This window comes from Xenopus laevis, chromosome 2L, assembly GCF_017654675.1.
Source record: "Xenopus laevis strain J_2021 chromosome 2L, Xenopus_laevis_v10.1, whole genome shotgun sequence".
Classification (NCBI taxonomy): domain Eukaryota; kingdom Metazoa; phylum Chordata; class Amphibia; order Anura; family Pipidae; genus Xenopus; species Xenopus laevis.
This window is the reverse complement of record NC_054373.1, coordinates 102718625-102737086: the sequence shown is the minus strand read 5'-3', so window position 1 is coordinate 102737086 and position 18462 is coordinate 102718625. Positions and strand designations below refer to the sequence as shown.

Below are 18462 nucleotides of genomic sequence, written 5' to 3'. Positions count from 1 at the left end.
TCCACTTAGATTGTGGCGGTCATATAAACCATTGCTTCATTTGCAATTAGTAAGAAAACAAAATGGACTGTTTGCACATAAGGAATATGTTGCAATAGCGCTGAGTTTGCATTTGTGCATAATTGCCAGTATATTGCAGCATTCAGTCTCAAGAGACACATCAGTTCAATGGATAACTTTGTGGTCTTGCTAAGAATCCATTTGAAATTCCATCTGTGTTAGGGATGGGAGCTTTTCTCATTATCAGTATGCCCAGAGGAATATTTTTTTGTCTAGGACATTCAGCCTATTGACACTTGAAATAAAGGATTGTACATCTACACTGCTATTTAACCTTAAGAGCGGTAACATAAAACTTACTGCAACCTACTAAATAGATAACCAGGGCTTTCAGTTACAACTTAAAAGGTTGACAAAAGGGTGAACAGAGAAACAATTCATGTTAATATTGCCCCTCATTTCTACTGCCATAACTGATAATGTTTAGTTTCACTTATCAAAGAAAGTCACAGACCATTAGGCCGGAACTGTCTGAATATGAAAAAAAAAAATAACTGCCAGGAAAGGGCCAAATCAAGGAATAAAGATGAAGAGACATGAAGTATCATGTGGGGGGAATATTTGTCTTTTCTAGTTAACATCAGCTGTTGTCTCTTTCTTAGACTTCCAATCCTATTGATGTCGCAGCCAGACCTGGAACTGTCCCACACACGCTCCTGCAAAAGGACCCCAGGGTAAGCAGAAGGCAGATATTCAAAGCGGAATGTCACCATTATGTCAACATGTTTATTGAGGGAGATGTGTCCTTATAAAAAGAAGTCAGTCATCCTAACGCCTTGTGTACTCAGGGCCTCCATTTGACCATTTATTAATTCTAATACCAAAAATGTACCCAAAAAAATAAAAAAGTGTAAGCATGACAGTCTGTTGTAAACATAATCAATAGATTTAGATTATACTGTGAATTTCATTGGATTAATAGTGCCACAGAGATTCAGCAGATGGGAAAATTGACCTGTTAAGAATCAAGCAGATAATTTTCACATATCTAATTAGTGCCCATCAGTATCAGCTCTGTACCAGGAGTGATTAGTGTAATGTGTCTTACAGAATTTGAGTCCTTTAGGTCTTTGACCAGATAGATGATAACAATCTCTATTTATTCAATTTTTTTTCAAAATACAAACCTTGTCATATTATTGCTTTAGATTTTATCACTACTGAATACAAAGTCAGAATAAGCAATCAGGGAACAGAATCAGCACTGTCCATTCCATATGCAAACACTCCTAACCTAGGTAAAATCTGTTGATTGTCATTTCCTTTCAAGGGAAAATACACCTCATTAAGATCCTCAGAGCTCAACAAACATGAAATATATTAAGATTGTGAATAACATAAGCGCTACTGTATTTAGTATGCAAAAGGCAAACTCTGTCTGTCCCCAAATCCTTTTTGTCTGCTATTGGCCCACTCTGCGTGTTGCTTTCTGACACACACAATAATCCCGTGTGGCGCATGAGTGGAAAGAGTTTGTGCATGAAATGCAGTATTTGTTGTTGTTGTAACGATACAGGCCTGTATTCCCAAAGCTGCTGTATTATTGAGTGTGCTGATGAAATATTGATGTAATTGGTGGACTGGAGGCTCTTGATTTTCAAGCCTGAGCTGTGTAAACAAGGGCATGCTTTTAAAGCCTTTAACTTTATGCACATTAAAAATAAGTTACACGCCCCATATATATAATGCTTTTTTTTGTTTGTTTGTTTTTACTGAATTGAAAAATACATTGGAGTTTTTTTTTTAAATTCACAAAGAAAATAAATTATTTTCAGTTGATTTTAATAATTTTAAAGATGTCAAGGCAACCCTGGATTTGTGTCATATTTAGAATGCATTTTCCACAACACGTACATTATTATGTGTAGTTTAGTGCAAAAGAAGACACCCATGCACCATCCTATGGTGGGTGTACTCCAGCATGAATACATATTCATCTTGTTGAGTCAGGGCTCATCAAGACACCTTAGAGGACCCTTCTGTACACTTCAGTTTTTATTCCCTATAAAAAAAAATAGAAGGATGAATAAAGAAATTTAAAAAATTTGCTTAAAATGGAAGGAAGGAAGAACAGAGAGAGAGAAATAGTAAGAGGAAAGAAGAGCTGTGAAGAGACAATGCAAGATAGAAATAAAAGGGAAAAACAAGGTTTGGTGGTCTAATATTTCTGACACAGTTGGGTTAGGAGGCGAGCAGAGCAAAGTGAGGACAAATTAAAGTGACTGATTTGCCAGCACAGGAACAATTACAATGGGCATTTAAAGAGCGTAGAAGAGAGATTTACAGAACACCAAATCAAGTCTATGCTTACACTAGTATATTCTAAATATTCCATAAAACATTTTTGGTTTGCAAATGAAGAGATATTTATAATATTGCAGTTGATGTGGCCAAATGGTTCTAAACTAAGTGGTTGTATTTTATTCGAATATTTTATTTTTTCCATTTTACTCCCTGGACTATGGTTGCCTGCTTGCAGCCAACTAATTAGTATTTTGTCTCAAACAAGCCAGCCTTGTCTTGTCTGATGCGTAGAACAGTTGATGCCTATTAAAATAATTTTTCTGTATCAAAACAGCAGCTGGCAAATGCTGGCAATGTTGCGTTGCCATTTTAGTCCATGCCAAAAGTTTCCACTGAATGTTTTAGAAGCAACTGGCACTGTTTAGGAAAACAAATAAATGGATGAAAATGAGGTGGGGCAGTTTTCTAACAGGAAAGGGCAAAAGGTAAAGCAGCACTGTTATTAGCAGCTGGGAGACAATGGGTGTTGATGTTTAACACCGAAGGTCTTGAGTTGGGCTCTGCTATGTTTTAATATAAACTGGGTATGCTGGAGCCATATTAGTAGAAGAATGCTTCCAGAAACGTCAAGATATTTCTCTACATGCTCAATAGGTTGTCAGATTTAATGGGGCATTGTCACAAGAGGAGCTAAGATTGGCTCTTACTCTACACAATTTGACTAATTATTCTCTCAAAGGTCTTCATTTAAAAGTAAAATCCTAACATCTTAATTTCTCTTCATTATGAACCAATAACCATTTGTTAATTAAAGCAATTGTCTGAGTGACAGGCATGTAACCAAGTTGTCATTTTCTCTTCACAGTTGACAGATCCTTTCAGGCCCATGTTGCGGGTGAGTTTTTTTCTTTTTCTTTTTTTTTTTAAACAATTCTTGACATGTCAAAGCGAAAAAAAAAGTAGAGAACACATAGTAGTACTCATCAACTGAGCTAGCCATATTCATTATCAAGGCTTATTTTGTGCATAAGAGAGTTGATTGCTGCTATATATATATATATATATATATATATATATATATATATATATATATATATATATATATATATATATATATATATATATATATATATATATATATATATTGGCCACCCTAACATTTAGCATTAAAATAATTGGACATTATTGGTGAAAACAAATATGTGGTAAGTCAAATATGAATGATGCTTATTAGCTAGAAGACCAGTTGTAGTATGTATTGTTTAATACTTTTCACTAAAAGATTGCTGAACAATTTTTTGTATGGGGTCAGTTTTCCACAGGCACATACTGTGAGCAGTTTGACATACAGCTAAAAATAAAACAGAACCCTCAGTAATTTGATCTGACAAAGTATGTTATCTTTATTTAAAATGTCTGAATGCGTTAAGTGTACACAGCAGTCTCCTGAGTGCATTCATTTATTTGTGCTTTGTACAGACTGAAAACCAATTTAATTTGCCTAAACCAGGGACCTTCAACTTGAGGTTTCACAGCTGTTGTCAATTTGGCCATTCACATTCACTGGCTGTCAGGGGATGCTGGGATTTTTAGTTTAGCCACAGGTCAGCCTTCCCTGACCTAAACACATATCTGCTGTAGGTCTGTTCAAAATAAACACCGTAATATCTATCTTTTTTTTCCCCTTTTTTAGTTATTTTTCTTTCATGATGATGGATCTTTGATATCTTTGTTTACTGTTGCACTTTTTCCCCTTCAGAAACCTGGGAAATGGTGTGCCATGCATGTTCACATCGCCTGGCAAATATATCATCACCAACAAAAAGTAAAGGTATGTTTTGTACATCTTTATACATCATTAGAACAGGACAAGACTGAATATCTAATATGGGAGAAACCACATTCTGCTTGAATACACAATTTTAAATCCAGACAAACTATGAGTAAACATATGTTTAATCTACTTCAAGAAATTTCAAGGGCTATTTCTTTAATTCTCGTAATAATAAATATGCTACATAGTACTGTGCTACTATATGCACCTTTCCAGGATCTCCTATATTCTAGACTTATTCTAAAATTCTATTTCTAGTTCTATTATTATTATTGCTTTTCTTCCCTCACAACATATCAGGGCTCATTTACAATGCCCCATGCAGTGTGTTGTTTGCACTTTGTCCACTGCGTGGGGCATTGTCCAAGTAGCTGCAGACCTCTGCGCTCTGATTCAGAGCTCATAGACCTGGGGACTGTGCCTAGAATACTGCCTGCATTATGCAATGCTTAATTCAAATGAGGTGGGTGGTGGGGCATGTAGGCGTTCCACCTGTACACAAGGTACAGAGCAGCAGACCTCATTGGGGCCCTGTCCATACTACCTGGTCTAAGGCAGGTATTAAGGAGAGGGCTGGGATGATTTCCTGATTGTTCTGAGTGTCTTGTTGTAGAGCTTAACTCAATGTTGTTACACAATGATTGCTAAGTCTTGCAGTGGTGACATAGCATTACTTATGATGCTCCTGGGAAATGCATAGTGAATAGTGCCTGCAGCCTTCTAGCAGGTGGTAATGCTCAGTGGGAAAACGAAGGAGCTAGCATTAGTCTCAGCTGAATTTCACACATCTCTCTGGCCCCATAAGGATCAATTCCGTGTCTAATTCATGGGCTAAATCAGACAAGTCATGTCATTTGGCTCCCAGCCCAACTATTGGATCCCTTGGGAGGACCATGTCCATAGCCCATCCCAGTCCTCACTTGACAGAAATTCTCTGCCATATATATAGAGAGAGAGAGAGAGAGAGAGAGAGAGAGAGAGAGAGAGAGAGAGAGAGAGAGAGAGAGAGAGACTTGAAGGTCCCCAGGTGCGACCAAAACATTGAATTAAGATGTAAATCTCTTGAAAATAAAAATCAAATTTTCTTCACCTTAATACAGTGAGTGCTGATCCTTCTTACTCTGTCTATGAATTTTGTGCACCACGGACAACATAACAATTTGAGTGCTGGTACTGTGGGACAACATTTATATGAACCTTAAGACTTTAATGACATGGGTACCCTGGAATTACCACCAGCCTGTACATGGGTATATGTTGTATCAATAGGTGCTACTGATTTGCAGAAAAACTTGGCCATTGACATTCTGCAAATCTTGGCCCAACTCATGAGGGATGCATGAAACACACACTCTAATTAGTATATTAAGTTTTAATTTGAGATAATTCAAAGGAAGCAAATGTATTGCAGCATTTTGATTCAGCCCAGTTGATTTGAATTTTAGGAACTTACCCGTATTGCATTTCTTTTGCTTTTACTCTGGGAAATTGTTTTGCTTTATGTTCCATCACACAGTACCACAATGCTAGATGTTTTTTTATTGTAGCAAAGAGGATTTTCCCTAAGAGACCATGGTTACCCAAATGAGAAAAACCATTAAAAAAACTTAATCCGCACAGGAGTAAATAGACTCAATTTACCACTATCATGTATTCCCTAAAGTGATGGAAGCAAGATATCTAAATCTAAGTTTAGTCATTTAAATAAACACAGTTTTTCAAATGACTCCTAACTATTACTGGGGCTTTATACTTAATATCACTGTGAGTCGTATTTGTTACTGAGCAGTGCCATGTAAAGGACAACTAAAGCTTGACAAAGACTTAGTCTAGACATGCTAGTCCTTAGGTTGGGCTTTTGCTTTCCCCAAGGCCCCCACATACCTTTAGCTGATTCGTATCTCTGGGTTTGTAGCAGTCACATGCACTTAGAAACCAACACAATATGCAGTGTATACACAATATAAACTACACAATGATTAGTAGATTAGTTGGTTTGTTTGTAGCCCAATGCGTAACTAACTCGGCTGGCTTTGAGATAGAATGTCTCTAAATCTAAACATTTCTGAACACAATACACAGTTGTAAAATCAGACCAATATATTTTCTTCATAGTATGAAGATTAATTATCAAGCTGACAACTGGTGTATGCACATGTATACGTTACTACCGTTTTAATTTCCTGTATGGTTTCTCTAGTATACTTAATTGCTGTATGAATAATAATATTACTGTCCTGTCACTTCTGATAACATCAGATTTCTGGAAAAATGTAATTTCAATTATAGCATACACAGAGATCAGCTCTGCAATTCCAAGTTGTGAATGTGGCATTTTGCATGGTCTATGAAGTCTCTTATTTCTCAAGTGCCATGAGGGAATTCTAAGTTTGTGCATGTTTTCCATTTTAGAAACAGATGCAGACAGACCCACACAAGCTGGATTTTGGCCTCAAGCCTGAGTTTCTGAGTAGGCCTCCAGGCCCCAGCCTCTTTGGTGCGATCCATCCCCATCCACATGACTTGGCACGCCCTTCAACGCTCTTCTCTGCTGCCGGTAGGTAGAAGCAACCTAGAAGTCATTGTGCCTAGTAGGGACTGAACGCCTTGAACCTCAAGATGCTTCCTAAACAGTCGCTTATGTTTAATAAAAATATCAAATTAATTTGATTTTCAATTAAGCTTGATCTACTATTCCAGGCAGCAAAAAAACAAACAAATTTTACAAGAATTAAACAATAACTGGTCATCGATTTCGTTGAGTACAAACAGACCATGATAATTTAAGTGCTTTTGTTTATAAAGGTAGAATTTGTCCAGAAAAATAAAGGACCAGAACCATCAAATTATTGTAAATTTTCTTTGCATGAAAAGAATGTACATCGATCAACATTGCTAACTGCATTCTTTTACACCTTCCAAAGCAAACCTTACACGTTACTGAAGTTTCTCATGTATTTCTGTTGAAGAAATATAAAAAACATAAAATCCTCTTCTCTTTTCTATATACCTTTTATTATCTGGTAACACACCCACTATTGGTCCTTTCCTTCAGCTCAGCTATTGTCCTGTGCATTTCTGTCAGTGGTGCCAAATGCAAAACCCTTTTTGATTATCTCTTTGATACCTCTAGAAATCCATTTAAGCAGCATTCTGTGCCCTTGCTTTTTTATCCTGGTGTTTTACTACGTCTCTTCTTTTTTGTATTGTAAGCACTTTAGTGCAGAAATGCCATGGATTCTTGGCACGTCTGTTACTTTTTGAACCCTGTTGAGTGAATTATCTATCTGATGTCTTTACACAGCCCTATGTACAATAAAAAAAAAAATTCAATAGCAATACATAATTAAATGCCTTTCAGTTATTCCTTTTTTTTCTGTGGAGTACAGACGCCTTTCCCTTTAGAATGCAGATATGCTGGTGCAAATGGGCAATAAACACCTCCAACATGAGCCAGATACATGGGGATTGTGTTTTGCCTTATTGATTTAATTTAAAGGAACAGTAATATCAAAAAAGTTTTTTAAGGCAATAAAAATATAATGCAGTGTTGCCCTGCACTGGTAAAACTGCCATGTTTGCTTCAGAAACACTACTATTGTTTATACAAATAAGCTTTTGTGTAGCAATGGGGGCAGCCATTCAAAGGAGAAAAGGCTCAGTTTACAGATCAGATAGCAGATAAGCTCTGTAGAACATAATGGTGTTATCTGTTATCCACTATTTAACCTGTGCCAGCAGCTTGTTTATATAAACTATAATAGTATAGCAAACAGATCAGATTTATTTTCATGACTTTAAAACACTTTCATTTTTTGGTGCTACCGTTCCTTTAAAAAAGTACAAATGGTTCTCTGTTTTGCTCTTGTCTTTACTCTTCCCCCTTATTCAGATAATTAGGTTTTAAAAGACAAGAAAACCCATATTAACTGTGGGATGACAATGTGTTAGCCCCCCCCCCCGATTCAAATTGCTACCCAATGTTGTCCCTTTAATATATTATCTCAATACTATCTCGGTATCTTAATATAGATGTTCCTTTCCCTAGAGCAAACATAAATATATACCTTAGTATTAATGATCTATGCTGCTACAGTTAACTGCACTTTGGGGCACAAGTAATTCTAACCATGTGACATTAGATTCTATGGCAGTAATGTAAATGGCCTTCATTTTAATTGTTCAGTACTGTTTAGCGATGTTACTTTCAGAAAAGCATGCAAAGGGTACACAAACAAAGTTGTAATTAATATCATTTTGTTACTACAGTTTTTGAATTTCTCTTGTTGTAGGTGGCGCACACCCTGCAGCTGCTCCATTTGGTCCACCACCTCATCACGGCAATTTCCTCAACCCATCAGCTCACCTTGGTAAGTAATGATAAAGAATATTGGGGATGCACCAAATCGAATCCTAATTTGCTTATACAAATTAGGGGTGGGAAGGGGAAACCATTTTTTACTTCCTTGTTTTGTGACTTAGTCACGTGATTTTCCTCCCCACCCCTAATTTGCATATGCAAATTAGGATTCGGTTCGGCCGTGCAGAAGGATTCAGCCGAACCCGAATCCTGCTGAAAAAGGCAGAATCCTGGATTCGGTGCATCCCTAAAGAATATTATATATTGGAATTGTCCAAGTCACAAATGACTTGAAAGGCGTTTTACATAGCCTTTGGCAAGTTGTATGGCCATAAACCACCCTGGATTTCACAGCTTTAGAAGTACATGCACAGATTTCCATATTACCAGATTTTACATTTAAATATGCATTAGTTAACTTTGTAAAAATAGTACATTTATTGCCAAATCTATGACTGCTACTCTGTGACTATACCAGTAAGTCATAAGAATAACAGGAGAAAGTAATGCATGATATAATAGGTCACTCATACTATTAGAAGGAAAATGATTTAGTCTACCTCCTGGATGTTCATAGAGTATTCAAAAGCCACCTGTCACCCTAAAATAGTTTCCCCCACCTACAAAGTGAAAGTGTATTTCATTTTTAAACCGTTCTCTAAACAAGTCTACTAAAACATTTATCCCCATTGTCTAAACAATGCTGTTTTTATGTCTAAATGAATCTTTTTTTGTTTCATATTTTTTTTTTAAATAGAACCGTTTAACCGTCCAGCCACATTTACTGGTCTGGCTTCTGTTGGTGGAAGTGCCTTTGGTGGACTAGGAAACCCCTCAGTTAGTAAGTATATTCTTTTGCTTTTTCATAACTGTAAAGAATATATAGATAGATAGATAGATAGATAGATAGATAGATAGATAGATAGATAGATAGATAGATAGATGATAGATAGATATTTATATATAGAGATATATATATTTTTTTAAGCAGTACTGGTGTATAATGTCATCTGTGTCTGTTGGGGATGCCTAATCCAAAGAAAGAAAATAAAGCAGTTTCAGAATAGATGGATAATTTCAAATAACCAAACAAAGGTGTTATGTTTATACAAAAGCTGCACCTAGTGTAACTTACAAATACATTAATTTCCCCCTTTCTTAGCACAGTTAATCAAAAAATCATATTATCAAATGTGGCAGATTTGGACCTGTGGGTGGCACTGCTGCTTTATTTATATACATGAGCAGATACATAATCTGCCGACAGATCAAGTCGGCAGTTTATTGGGCAGTGTATGTGCCCTCAGACGGGAAGTCGGCCAGATATCGATCAGGCAGGTTTAAAAATCCCATCGGATCTTGGACTGCATTGGTTCGTTGATGAGGTCCTCAATCTGACCACCCATAGTTTCCTCTTTGTGATCCGATGGGCATATTAAGGAGTATGGGCAGCTTTGGACATAATTTTCCCACAGCATCTTGGTTCAAAGGAGTGCTTGTTGATCTTACCCTCTACTTGTATATAATATGTAATTTATTTTATACCAGTTTGCAATTTTTTCAGTAAAGAATATAAAAGTATGTACCTTACTTTGTAAATGTAAGATGTCCTTTTGATGTTAGCACTGCCAGTAGAAAGCTTTTGTCTAATGCTTTATGTATTGCCTTTTCTAGCATCCAACTCAATGTTTAGCCATAAGGATGGGCCTAACATGCAGGGCTTTAACAACCCTCATGAACAATGGAATCGGTTGCATCGAACTCCACCTTCATTTCCTACCCCACCACCATGGCTTAAACCTGGGGAGTCTGAACGAAGTTCCTCTGTAGCATCCCATGATCGAGATGCAGACAAAAGAGATACAGCAACTAAGGAAGATAAAGAAAGGTGTGTAAGGTACTGTCTCATGTTTTTCTTACTTAAATGTACATTGTATGTATGTAGAAGAGTTAAATCGTCTGTATTGGCAGACCAGTGTTTTTATATTCATATATTTGAGGTGGCAATACTGCTCTAGGACAAATGCACTAGACATCTGAATAATTTGTTCTCACTGCGATTAGCACAGATTGAGGTGACATTAATCTTAGTCCCTGGATTTTGGCAGTTAATCAGATTAAAATTTTAATGCACAATGACAGCTATTGGACACAGTAATCCCTACCAATGCAATCAGTACTCCTGAGCTCCCGGGAGTATTTTGACTGGTCTAAGCAGCAGCTTTGTACAACCACTTTTATTTTCATATTGACGTAAATATTGTACTAATATATAATTTACTTTATCTTTCCTAGGGAAAATATTGAGAAGAGACATTCAAGTCATCCTTCTCCAGCACCTGTTAATCAGGTGAATTCTACAGGACATAACCGCAGTTTATCAGAACAAAACAGAAATCATTTAAACAATGATGTTCGGGAGAAAGAGAAGCCAAAGGAAAGAGAAAGAGAGCACTCTGATTCATGGAAAGAAGCAAATATTGAGGAACACAAAACAAAAGACAACCATATTTCAGAGAAAGATAGTCTTGTTCATGAAAGTAGAACAATAGATGAAGCAAAGCAGTTAAATAGGGTACCTTCACCTTATGTCAGACCTCCTACCATGGAAAATACTAGGCCTAACAGTAATTCTAATCGAGAGACTGAGAGAAAGACTGAGTCATATGACACTCAAAAGAAAAGCAATGATGTAAAAGTAAAGGAAGAACGAAAAGAAGAGCATGATATAGTTATCCCTGATGGACCTCAGATTCACAGGATCGCTGAACAACCTCCACCAATATCTACATCAAATGTCCATCCAAGTCATTTAGCATCTCTACCCATGGCTGTGGGAATGGCTGGGATGCATCCAATGAACAGCATTGGTGGTCTAGATAGGACTCGCATGATGAATCCTTTTATGGGTATAAGTCCTATACCTGGCGGGGAAAGGTTCCCATACCCATCCTTTCATTGGGATCCTATGCGAGATCAATTGAGAGACCCTTATAGAGGCCTTGATATTCACAGGAGGGATCCACTGGGGAGAGACTTTTTACTGAGGAATGATCCACTTCATCGTTTAACCACACCCCGATTTTATGAAACTGAAAGATCATTCAGGGATAGAGAGCCTCACGATTACAATCACCACCATCATCATTTTTCTGTTGATCCACGTAGGGAGCATGAGCGTGCAAGCCATTTGGAAGAAAGAGAGCGATTACATATGCTTCGAGAGGACTATGAGCATGCCCGTCTTCATGCAGTTCACCCAGCTGTTTTGGATGGTCATCTTCCTCATCCAAGCTTAATAACTCCTGGACTTCCTGGTATGCACTATTCCAGGGTCAGCCCTAACACAGGACATCAAAATGGACTCTTAAATAAGACTCCCCCAACAGCAGCATTAAGTGCACCTCCGCCACTTATTTCTACTTTGGGAGGAAGACCAGGTTCTCCCAGAAGGACTACTCCATTATCAACAGACATCAGAGACAGACCCCCTTCGCACACACTCAAAGACATTGAAGCACGATAGAGATGGCGTAAACGGACTTGGCACAAATAAATGGACAAATAGCCTGATTAAGCAGCGAAGAGCTTAATATTTAATCATTGTAACTATGTAAAGTCTACAAGAGCAATGGTTTTCAATCTTTTGTATATTATATGTGGAAGACTTTCAGATCTTTTAGCTAATTCAAATGTTTGTTTCTTTAATTGTTTTCTTTTGTTAATGTAAAGCATTGAGTTGGAACAGAGAAAAAATAATTCATGTTAACCATTGGACTTCTTGGACAATATTGAAAGGACATGTAAATATATATAAATATATAAAAAGGAGATTTGCTTCATTGGTTAATGGATCATATATGCAAAAGGGTAGAATGAAAGCTTTACTGTGTATAGTTGTAAATAGACTTAATGAAATAATGTATTACAAAAATACCATACTTAAACTCTTCAGTCTGCAACCTTACTCTTAAAACACAGACTGCGTATACTGTGTTTCCTATATTGTTAGAGACAACTTAACCCCTCAGCTATGCAATTATTGTGGAGGCTTACCACAAAAGCCTTTCAAACACAAAAAAGGAGCATTTACAACATATACACACAAACTGAAGTCATATTTTCCACAAGAGAATCATTAGCGTAACAATGTTTTCTTTCTGTCATCTATTACGGATTATAGTCACAACCCAGAAATACTGGTTATAAACGAGAGTGTTTGCACCTCCCATAATTTAAAACACAATAGTATATAGTCTGCTACAGATACCAGAATGTTCTTAGGTATTCAATATTTAGAGTCATAGGAAACGGGAGATGACAAGACCTTACCGTCACAGCATTCTTGACCAGTAAGAAACATTTTTTTTGCCTGTAGTACAGTGATGTACAGTGCATTATATTAAGGTCAGAAGAGCTGCTGCTAGTGAAAGTCATCCTGGACACTTGCAGTCAGTGTCTCTCTTTTCCTAATCCATGTCTGAGACTAGATTAGTGTTCCACTTCAATATAAGAGTTGGGGACTACAGCTGCTGTTGAGCAGATGATAGCAATGTTGGAAGTGTTAGTCAACAGCAGATGGATATCTGCCAGTTGCCAATTCCTGGTCTATGGAACTAGGGAAGATTTGACTTTATCTGAAGAATGCCATTCACATTTGGTTTCCTGGACTGTAAAATATATGTATTAAATAAACATAGTCCATTGGTCTTCTAGTGTATTAAAGTGATATCTTAAGTTGTTATCCTGTTTTGAAAAAAAATGAATACATCTCCCAACAGTTGTTTCTAATAAGCAGAGATCTATTTTAGTAGTCAACTGAAGGATTAGTTGTGAGCTTCAGATTTTGTGAACTCCAGATGTTGTGCAGTGTTTTTTTAAGGAACAAACCCTCCCACAAGATTATGTACACTGGAACAGTAGTGGTAGCTTTCAGTATTGTAAAGAGATTGTTATATACAAACCTTTTTGCTGTTTATCCTGTATGTAATAAATTCCTTTTTAGAACATATGTAAAGAGGAAAAAAAAGGAAACTGAAAAGGAAAAAAAAAATAAACGAGAAGAGACTCGATCTTCAGCATGTTCCTCATCAGCGAAGACTTGTGTTATGTAAATTGTGCCATGTTATTAAAAAATGTGAACTAAGCTTCCAGGTGGTTCTTTGTGTGGAGTGCCCAACTTTATTTAACGATGGACTGCAATGTCTGTAGCACCACTGATTTGGCCTCCCTAACTGAATTATTCATACTTCAGATCAGGAGGACCTGCTTGACATTGTCTGCATCTGCTGCTTTAGAATATGTTGCATTCATTTAATTAGGAAGTGCAGGCAGGGAAGGGTATTTTAACCAACATAATTCTACTTTAGAGCAAAGTGCGTCATGTCCAATAGACCTTATGGCTTTCCACAGTGAGAGAATTATGTATTTTAACTCTAGATCAATGCTAAAGGGATGGCTACCTCTTTACCATCTTTCTAATAGGAAGGCACTATTGTCCAAGCGAATAGCCTACGTGAGGTAGAGCATAATGCTGCCTGCCTGTATCCATTTCCAGAATTTTGACATCCCTAAACTTTCTCTTGGGTGCCATAGTCCTTAAGGTACATTTCTTCTAATGTAACCAAATGTCATACATCAACATTTTCTTTATAGTTATACCCTTAAAGGACATGTAAAACCTACATTTTCCTACCATGTATATAACTTGAGCATATCTTCCCCACCAAGCCACATCATTTGTACTGCATTTGTATGTATATTTTTATTTGTATAGCGCTCCTTAAGGGCAAAGCACTGCACAGCAAAACAATAAATTAGTAGTAACAAACAAGGTTTCACTTAATAGGTAACAATAAGTGCATTATTAGAAATAGAATTCCCATTAATATAAAATATAATAAAAATCCAGATTCAGTGTCAAGGAGACAAAAGGATGGAGGACCCTTCCTGTGGGGCTTACAGTCTAAATGGAAGGGTAATTTATGGACGCAATTCGGAGAGGTATTAAAGCACTATAGGTTACAGTGGGTGACACTGTCACATAATTGCCAATTCCCAGTTCAGGTGTTATCCAGGTGCTCCCAGAGGTAGTGTTTGAGTTTCATTTTAAAAACATTGAAGAAGAATTCTCTCCTGAGAGATTTAGGAATGGCATTCCAAATATAAGGACCTGCAAGAGAGAAGGGTTTGACACAGGAAACAGCAGTAGTAGTGGGGGGTACAACCAAGCGTTTGCTCTGAGAGGAGCGGAGGTTTTGGCCAGGAACATATAGAGAGTTTATAAGTTATTCTTTGTTTTATAGGAAGCCATGATAAGGACTTCAGCAGCGGAGGGACCTGTACTCTTTTGGATGAGAGGAGAAAAATTCTGGTAGCAGTGTTTAATACAGACTGTAGAGAGGAGAGATGGGAGTTAGGGAGGCCAGTTAGTAGAATGTTACAGTAATCTAGTTGGGATAAGATGAGGGCATGCAAGAGCATTTTGGCCATAGCAGGTGAAAGGAAGGGATGAATTTTGGCAATATTGCATAAGAAAAAGTGACAGGTTTTGACTGTGGTGTTAATATGATCAGAGAAGGAGAGAGAGGAGTCAAAGATTACTCCCAGACAGTGTGCTGAGTTGACAGGATTAATGAGCATGCCATCAATAGAGATAGTAAAAAGGGGTGTAGGACCAGGCTTAGGTGGAAATATGATTAGTTCAGTTTTTGTTTGAGGTGATGCTGGTTCATCGAATTTGAGATAGCTAGGAGGCAGTTAGGTGTCAAAGTCAGAAAGGAAGGCAGCAGAGGAGGAGGCTGAAGGGGTCTGTAAATGACAGCTACACATTCAGAAAGAGAGTGGAAAATCTGAAGGGCATTCACCTCAAGAGCGTTAAATGAGAAGGCTGATCACCTAGCTGTGACAGAGAGTGAGAGCAGAATACAGAATGGATTAGAGGAGGAGAAGGAATCCTAAGTGATTAAGTGAATGCTGAAGCTTTACTATTAACCTTTTAACAACCAGAGTGGCAGTTATCCAAAGATTTCAAAGAGGCTGGATTTCAAAGAGGCTGTTCACTCCAATTTTTGTGGAGGGGGTTTACATGTCCTTTAAAAGGGATCTCCACCTAAAAACTGAAGACTATTTCTTCAGTTTGCATTGATTATTAAAGATCAGTGATTTGTTATTGATTTTGAATGTATATATGCAGAAACTGCCTTCAATAGCAATTACATTTATAAATCACTTTATTACAGCTGGAAATTTTTAATTACAGTAGAACCATGGATATTATGGTTTTCCAGAAATGATGCAGTTTTTTCGTGGTCCCATTAAGGCAAGCTGCTCTTTTTTCTTTCCTGGGGTTAACGCTTTCCCAGAATTTACACTGTTTTGACAATGTCCCCTGGGAAACTTAATATCGAGTTCTACTGTAATGCAAATCGCAAATTTGATTAGCATAAAAATGTATTTATTCATGCAAATATTAGTTTTTGGATGGAGATTAATATGGGTGTTAATTTTGTCACTCAAGACAAAATCTTTTCCAACTTTTTATTTTTATTCATACACTAATGTGCCAGATGTCTCAGAAAGCTACAAAGAGTAAACTAGAACTTACTAGCCTATACTAGGCCGTGAAAAACAACTACAACCATTACCAATCTGGGGGAGTGGATGTAGCCGGAAAAACAGTAAGGTTGATACATGGACTGCTTCGTCTATGTTTTTACTGATTCCCAGTCTCAAGGCAAAACAGGGTAAATTAGGGTTGGGTGCACATTTGCTATCATTATTCTTCAAGTCATAAAAAGATGAAAAGGTATTGGTAACAGCAATGTATTCATATCAGTAAAGAGGCCTAGCCCAAATGTTAGACAGCAACCAAACAGCCAGAAAACTGCTTATTTTGTGGCATGTTTTGGTGTATGAAGACCATACCTATGATTTTAACAAATGTATATATGTTTTGTTGATCCAGCTTATCATCAAATACACGTAGTTGTAAATCATATGAGTATATAAAAAAAAGAAAAGGACCAATTATTTGTAAAGTACCTAAAGGATTACTTTAGCTATCTCACTGATAACCTACTTTATTTCACAGTGTATTCCATTTATTGAAACTCTACCCTTTGTCTACCTTCTAATTAACTCCATTAAGACTACTGTTTTAAAATTGAATCTCACACTAAGCAATTTTTGTGTGCATGTGTTTGTTGGACTGTATCAAAAGCTTCTATCCAACATGCCTCAGTTTATCGAGTGGTCTTGTATTAGTGTCTTTATTACAAGCTCTGGTGAGCCACTGCTGGTAAACGGTACATTTGCAATGGGGCAGATTTATAAAGGGTCAAATTGAAAATTAACATTTTTAACATTTTTTATATGGTCAAAACTCAAATTCGAATTGTGAATTATCTACACTCGATTTGAGTTTTAATTAAAATTTTGAGATGGCCCTTTAAGAACTTGAATTAGACTATTTGCCACTTAAAACCTGCCGAGTTCATGTATAAGTCAATAGGAGAGGTCCAGTCAATAAAAGAGGTTGGACATGGAGTAGCCTTCATGATATTCAAGTTTTTTTTCAGAGAAAAAACTCGAATCGAGTTTGGTAGAATTTTACGTCGGTTTTTGTGCGAGTTTAAGATATTCAATTTTTTTCATCAAATAACCCACCAGTCGAATTGGATATATTCAAATTTATTAGATTTAAAAAAAAACTCACATGAATTCGAAAATCAACCTTTAATAAATGTGCCTCTTGATGTAAGAAGTAGTTTGATCCTGAACTTTTTCTGCAGATAACCACAAGATTTCTCCCCAGCTGAGGGGTATGAGCTCAGCATAGTTCAACATACCTCTATCAGGGCCCCGAGACTATTAGTTCAAGAAATCTGAGATAAGAATGAAGAAAGGCACTGTTAATTGCAAAACAGACTAAGGGGCCGATTCACTAAGCTCGAGTGAAGGATTCGAATGAAAAATACTTCGAATTTCGAAGTATTTTTTGGGTACTTCGACCATCGAATGGGCTACTTCGACCTTCAACTACGACCTTCGACTTCGATTCGAACGTTTCGAACGAAAAATCGTTCGACTATTCGACCATTCGATAGTCGAAGTACTTTCCCTTTAAAAAAAACTTCGACCCCCTACTTCGGCAGATAAAACCTACCGAAGTCAATGTTAGCCTATGGGGAAGGTCCCCATAGGCTTGCTAAACTTTTTTTGATCGAAGGATTTTCCTTCGATCGTTGGATTAAAATCCTTCGAATCGTTCGATTCGAAAAATCCATCGATCGAACGAACGTTTAGCGCTAAATCCTTCGACTTCGATATTCGAAGTCGAAGGATTTCAATTCGAGGGTCGAATTTCGAAGTATTTTTTACTTCGAAATTCGACCCTTAGTGAATCTGCCCCTAAGTGTGGTACCAACAGGGTCAGGAAGAGTTGTAATCTGGAGGTCAGGCATATGCCAGGGCAGGCAACATATAGGTGGATTTAAGAACAAGCCAAAAGTCTGCATATGAAGAATAATAATACACACCAAGGAACTCGCAAAAGAAGACCTTTGATTTGGGCAAGGAGCAGGAACTGCTATTTAAATGAAGATTTGGCACCAAAGGTGAATCTGTAACATCACAGAACAGCAACATCATGGAGGTGATGTCAGCACCCTTGCGTTATGCATCTGCAGTGTCGGACTCGCCCACCGGGATACCAGGAAAACTCCTGCTTCAAAACATCTTTCAACTTTATGATCATAACTTTGTAACTAAAAACCCCTGTTTTGTAAACTTACTTTTGAGACAGGGGACCAGGGAATGTGCATTAAAACTAGCACTTCCATTATACTTAAATATACTATTACTTAGCCTTTAGTGTGCTTCCACAACCCTATTTTGTCCATTCTATAACATACTAAAAGTTAAAAGGTGAACCACCCCTTTAAGTTTGGGTTTGGTTACATTA

The 18462-nt window shown here is 37.2% G+C and overlaps 1 protein-coding gene across 1 annotated transcript in view; it reads left to right on the top strand.

The window, feature by feature from the left end:
- The window catches only part of LOC108708344 (autism susceptibility gene 2 protein), a 60681-nt gene extending 47037 nt beyond the window's left edge, over positions 1-13644 (top strand). Inside the window, exons 7-14 of the mRNA XM_041582264.1 lie at positions 663-734; positions 3170-3199; positions 4064-4135; positions 6551-6695; positions 8431-8508; positions 9256-9339; positions 10173-10386; positions 10794-13644. Of these exons, the coding sequence (XP_041438198.1) occupies positions 663-734; positions 3170-3199; positions 4064-4135; positions 6551-6695; positions 8431-8508; positions 9256-9339; positions 10173-10386; positions 10794-12024 (1926 nt within the window). The 3' untranslated portion in view covers positions 12025-13644. The remainder of the gene's footprint in view (positions 1-662; positions 735-3169; positions 3200-4063; positions 4136-6550; positions 6696-8430; positions 8509-9255; positions 9340-10172; positions 10387-10793) is intronic.
- Positions 13645-18462: the final 4818 nt, after the last annotated feature.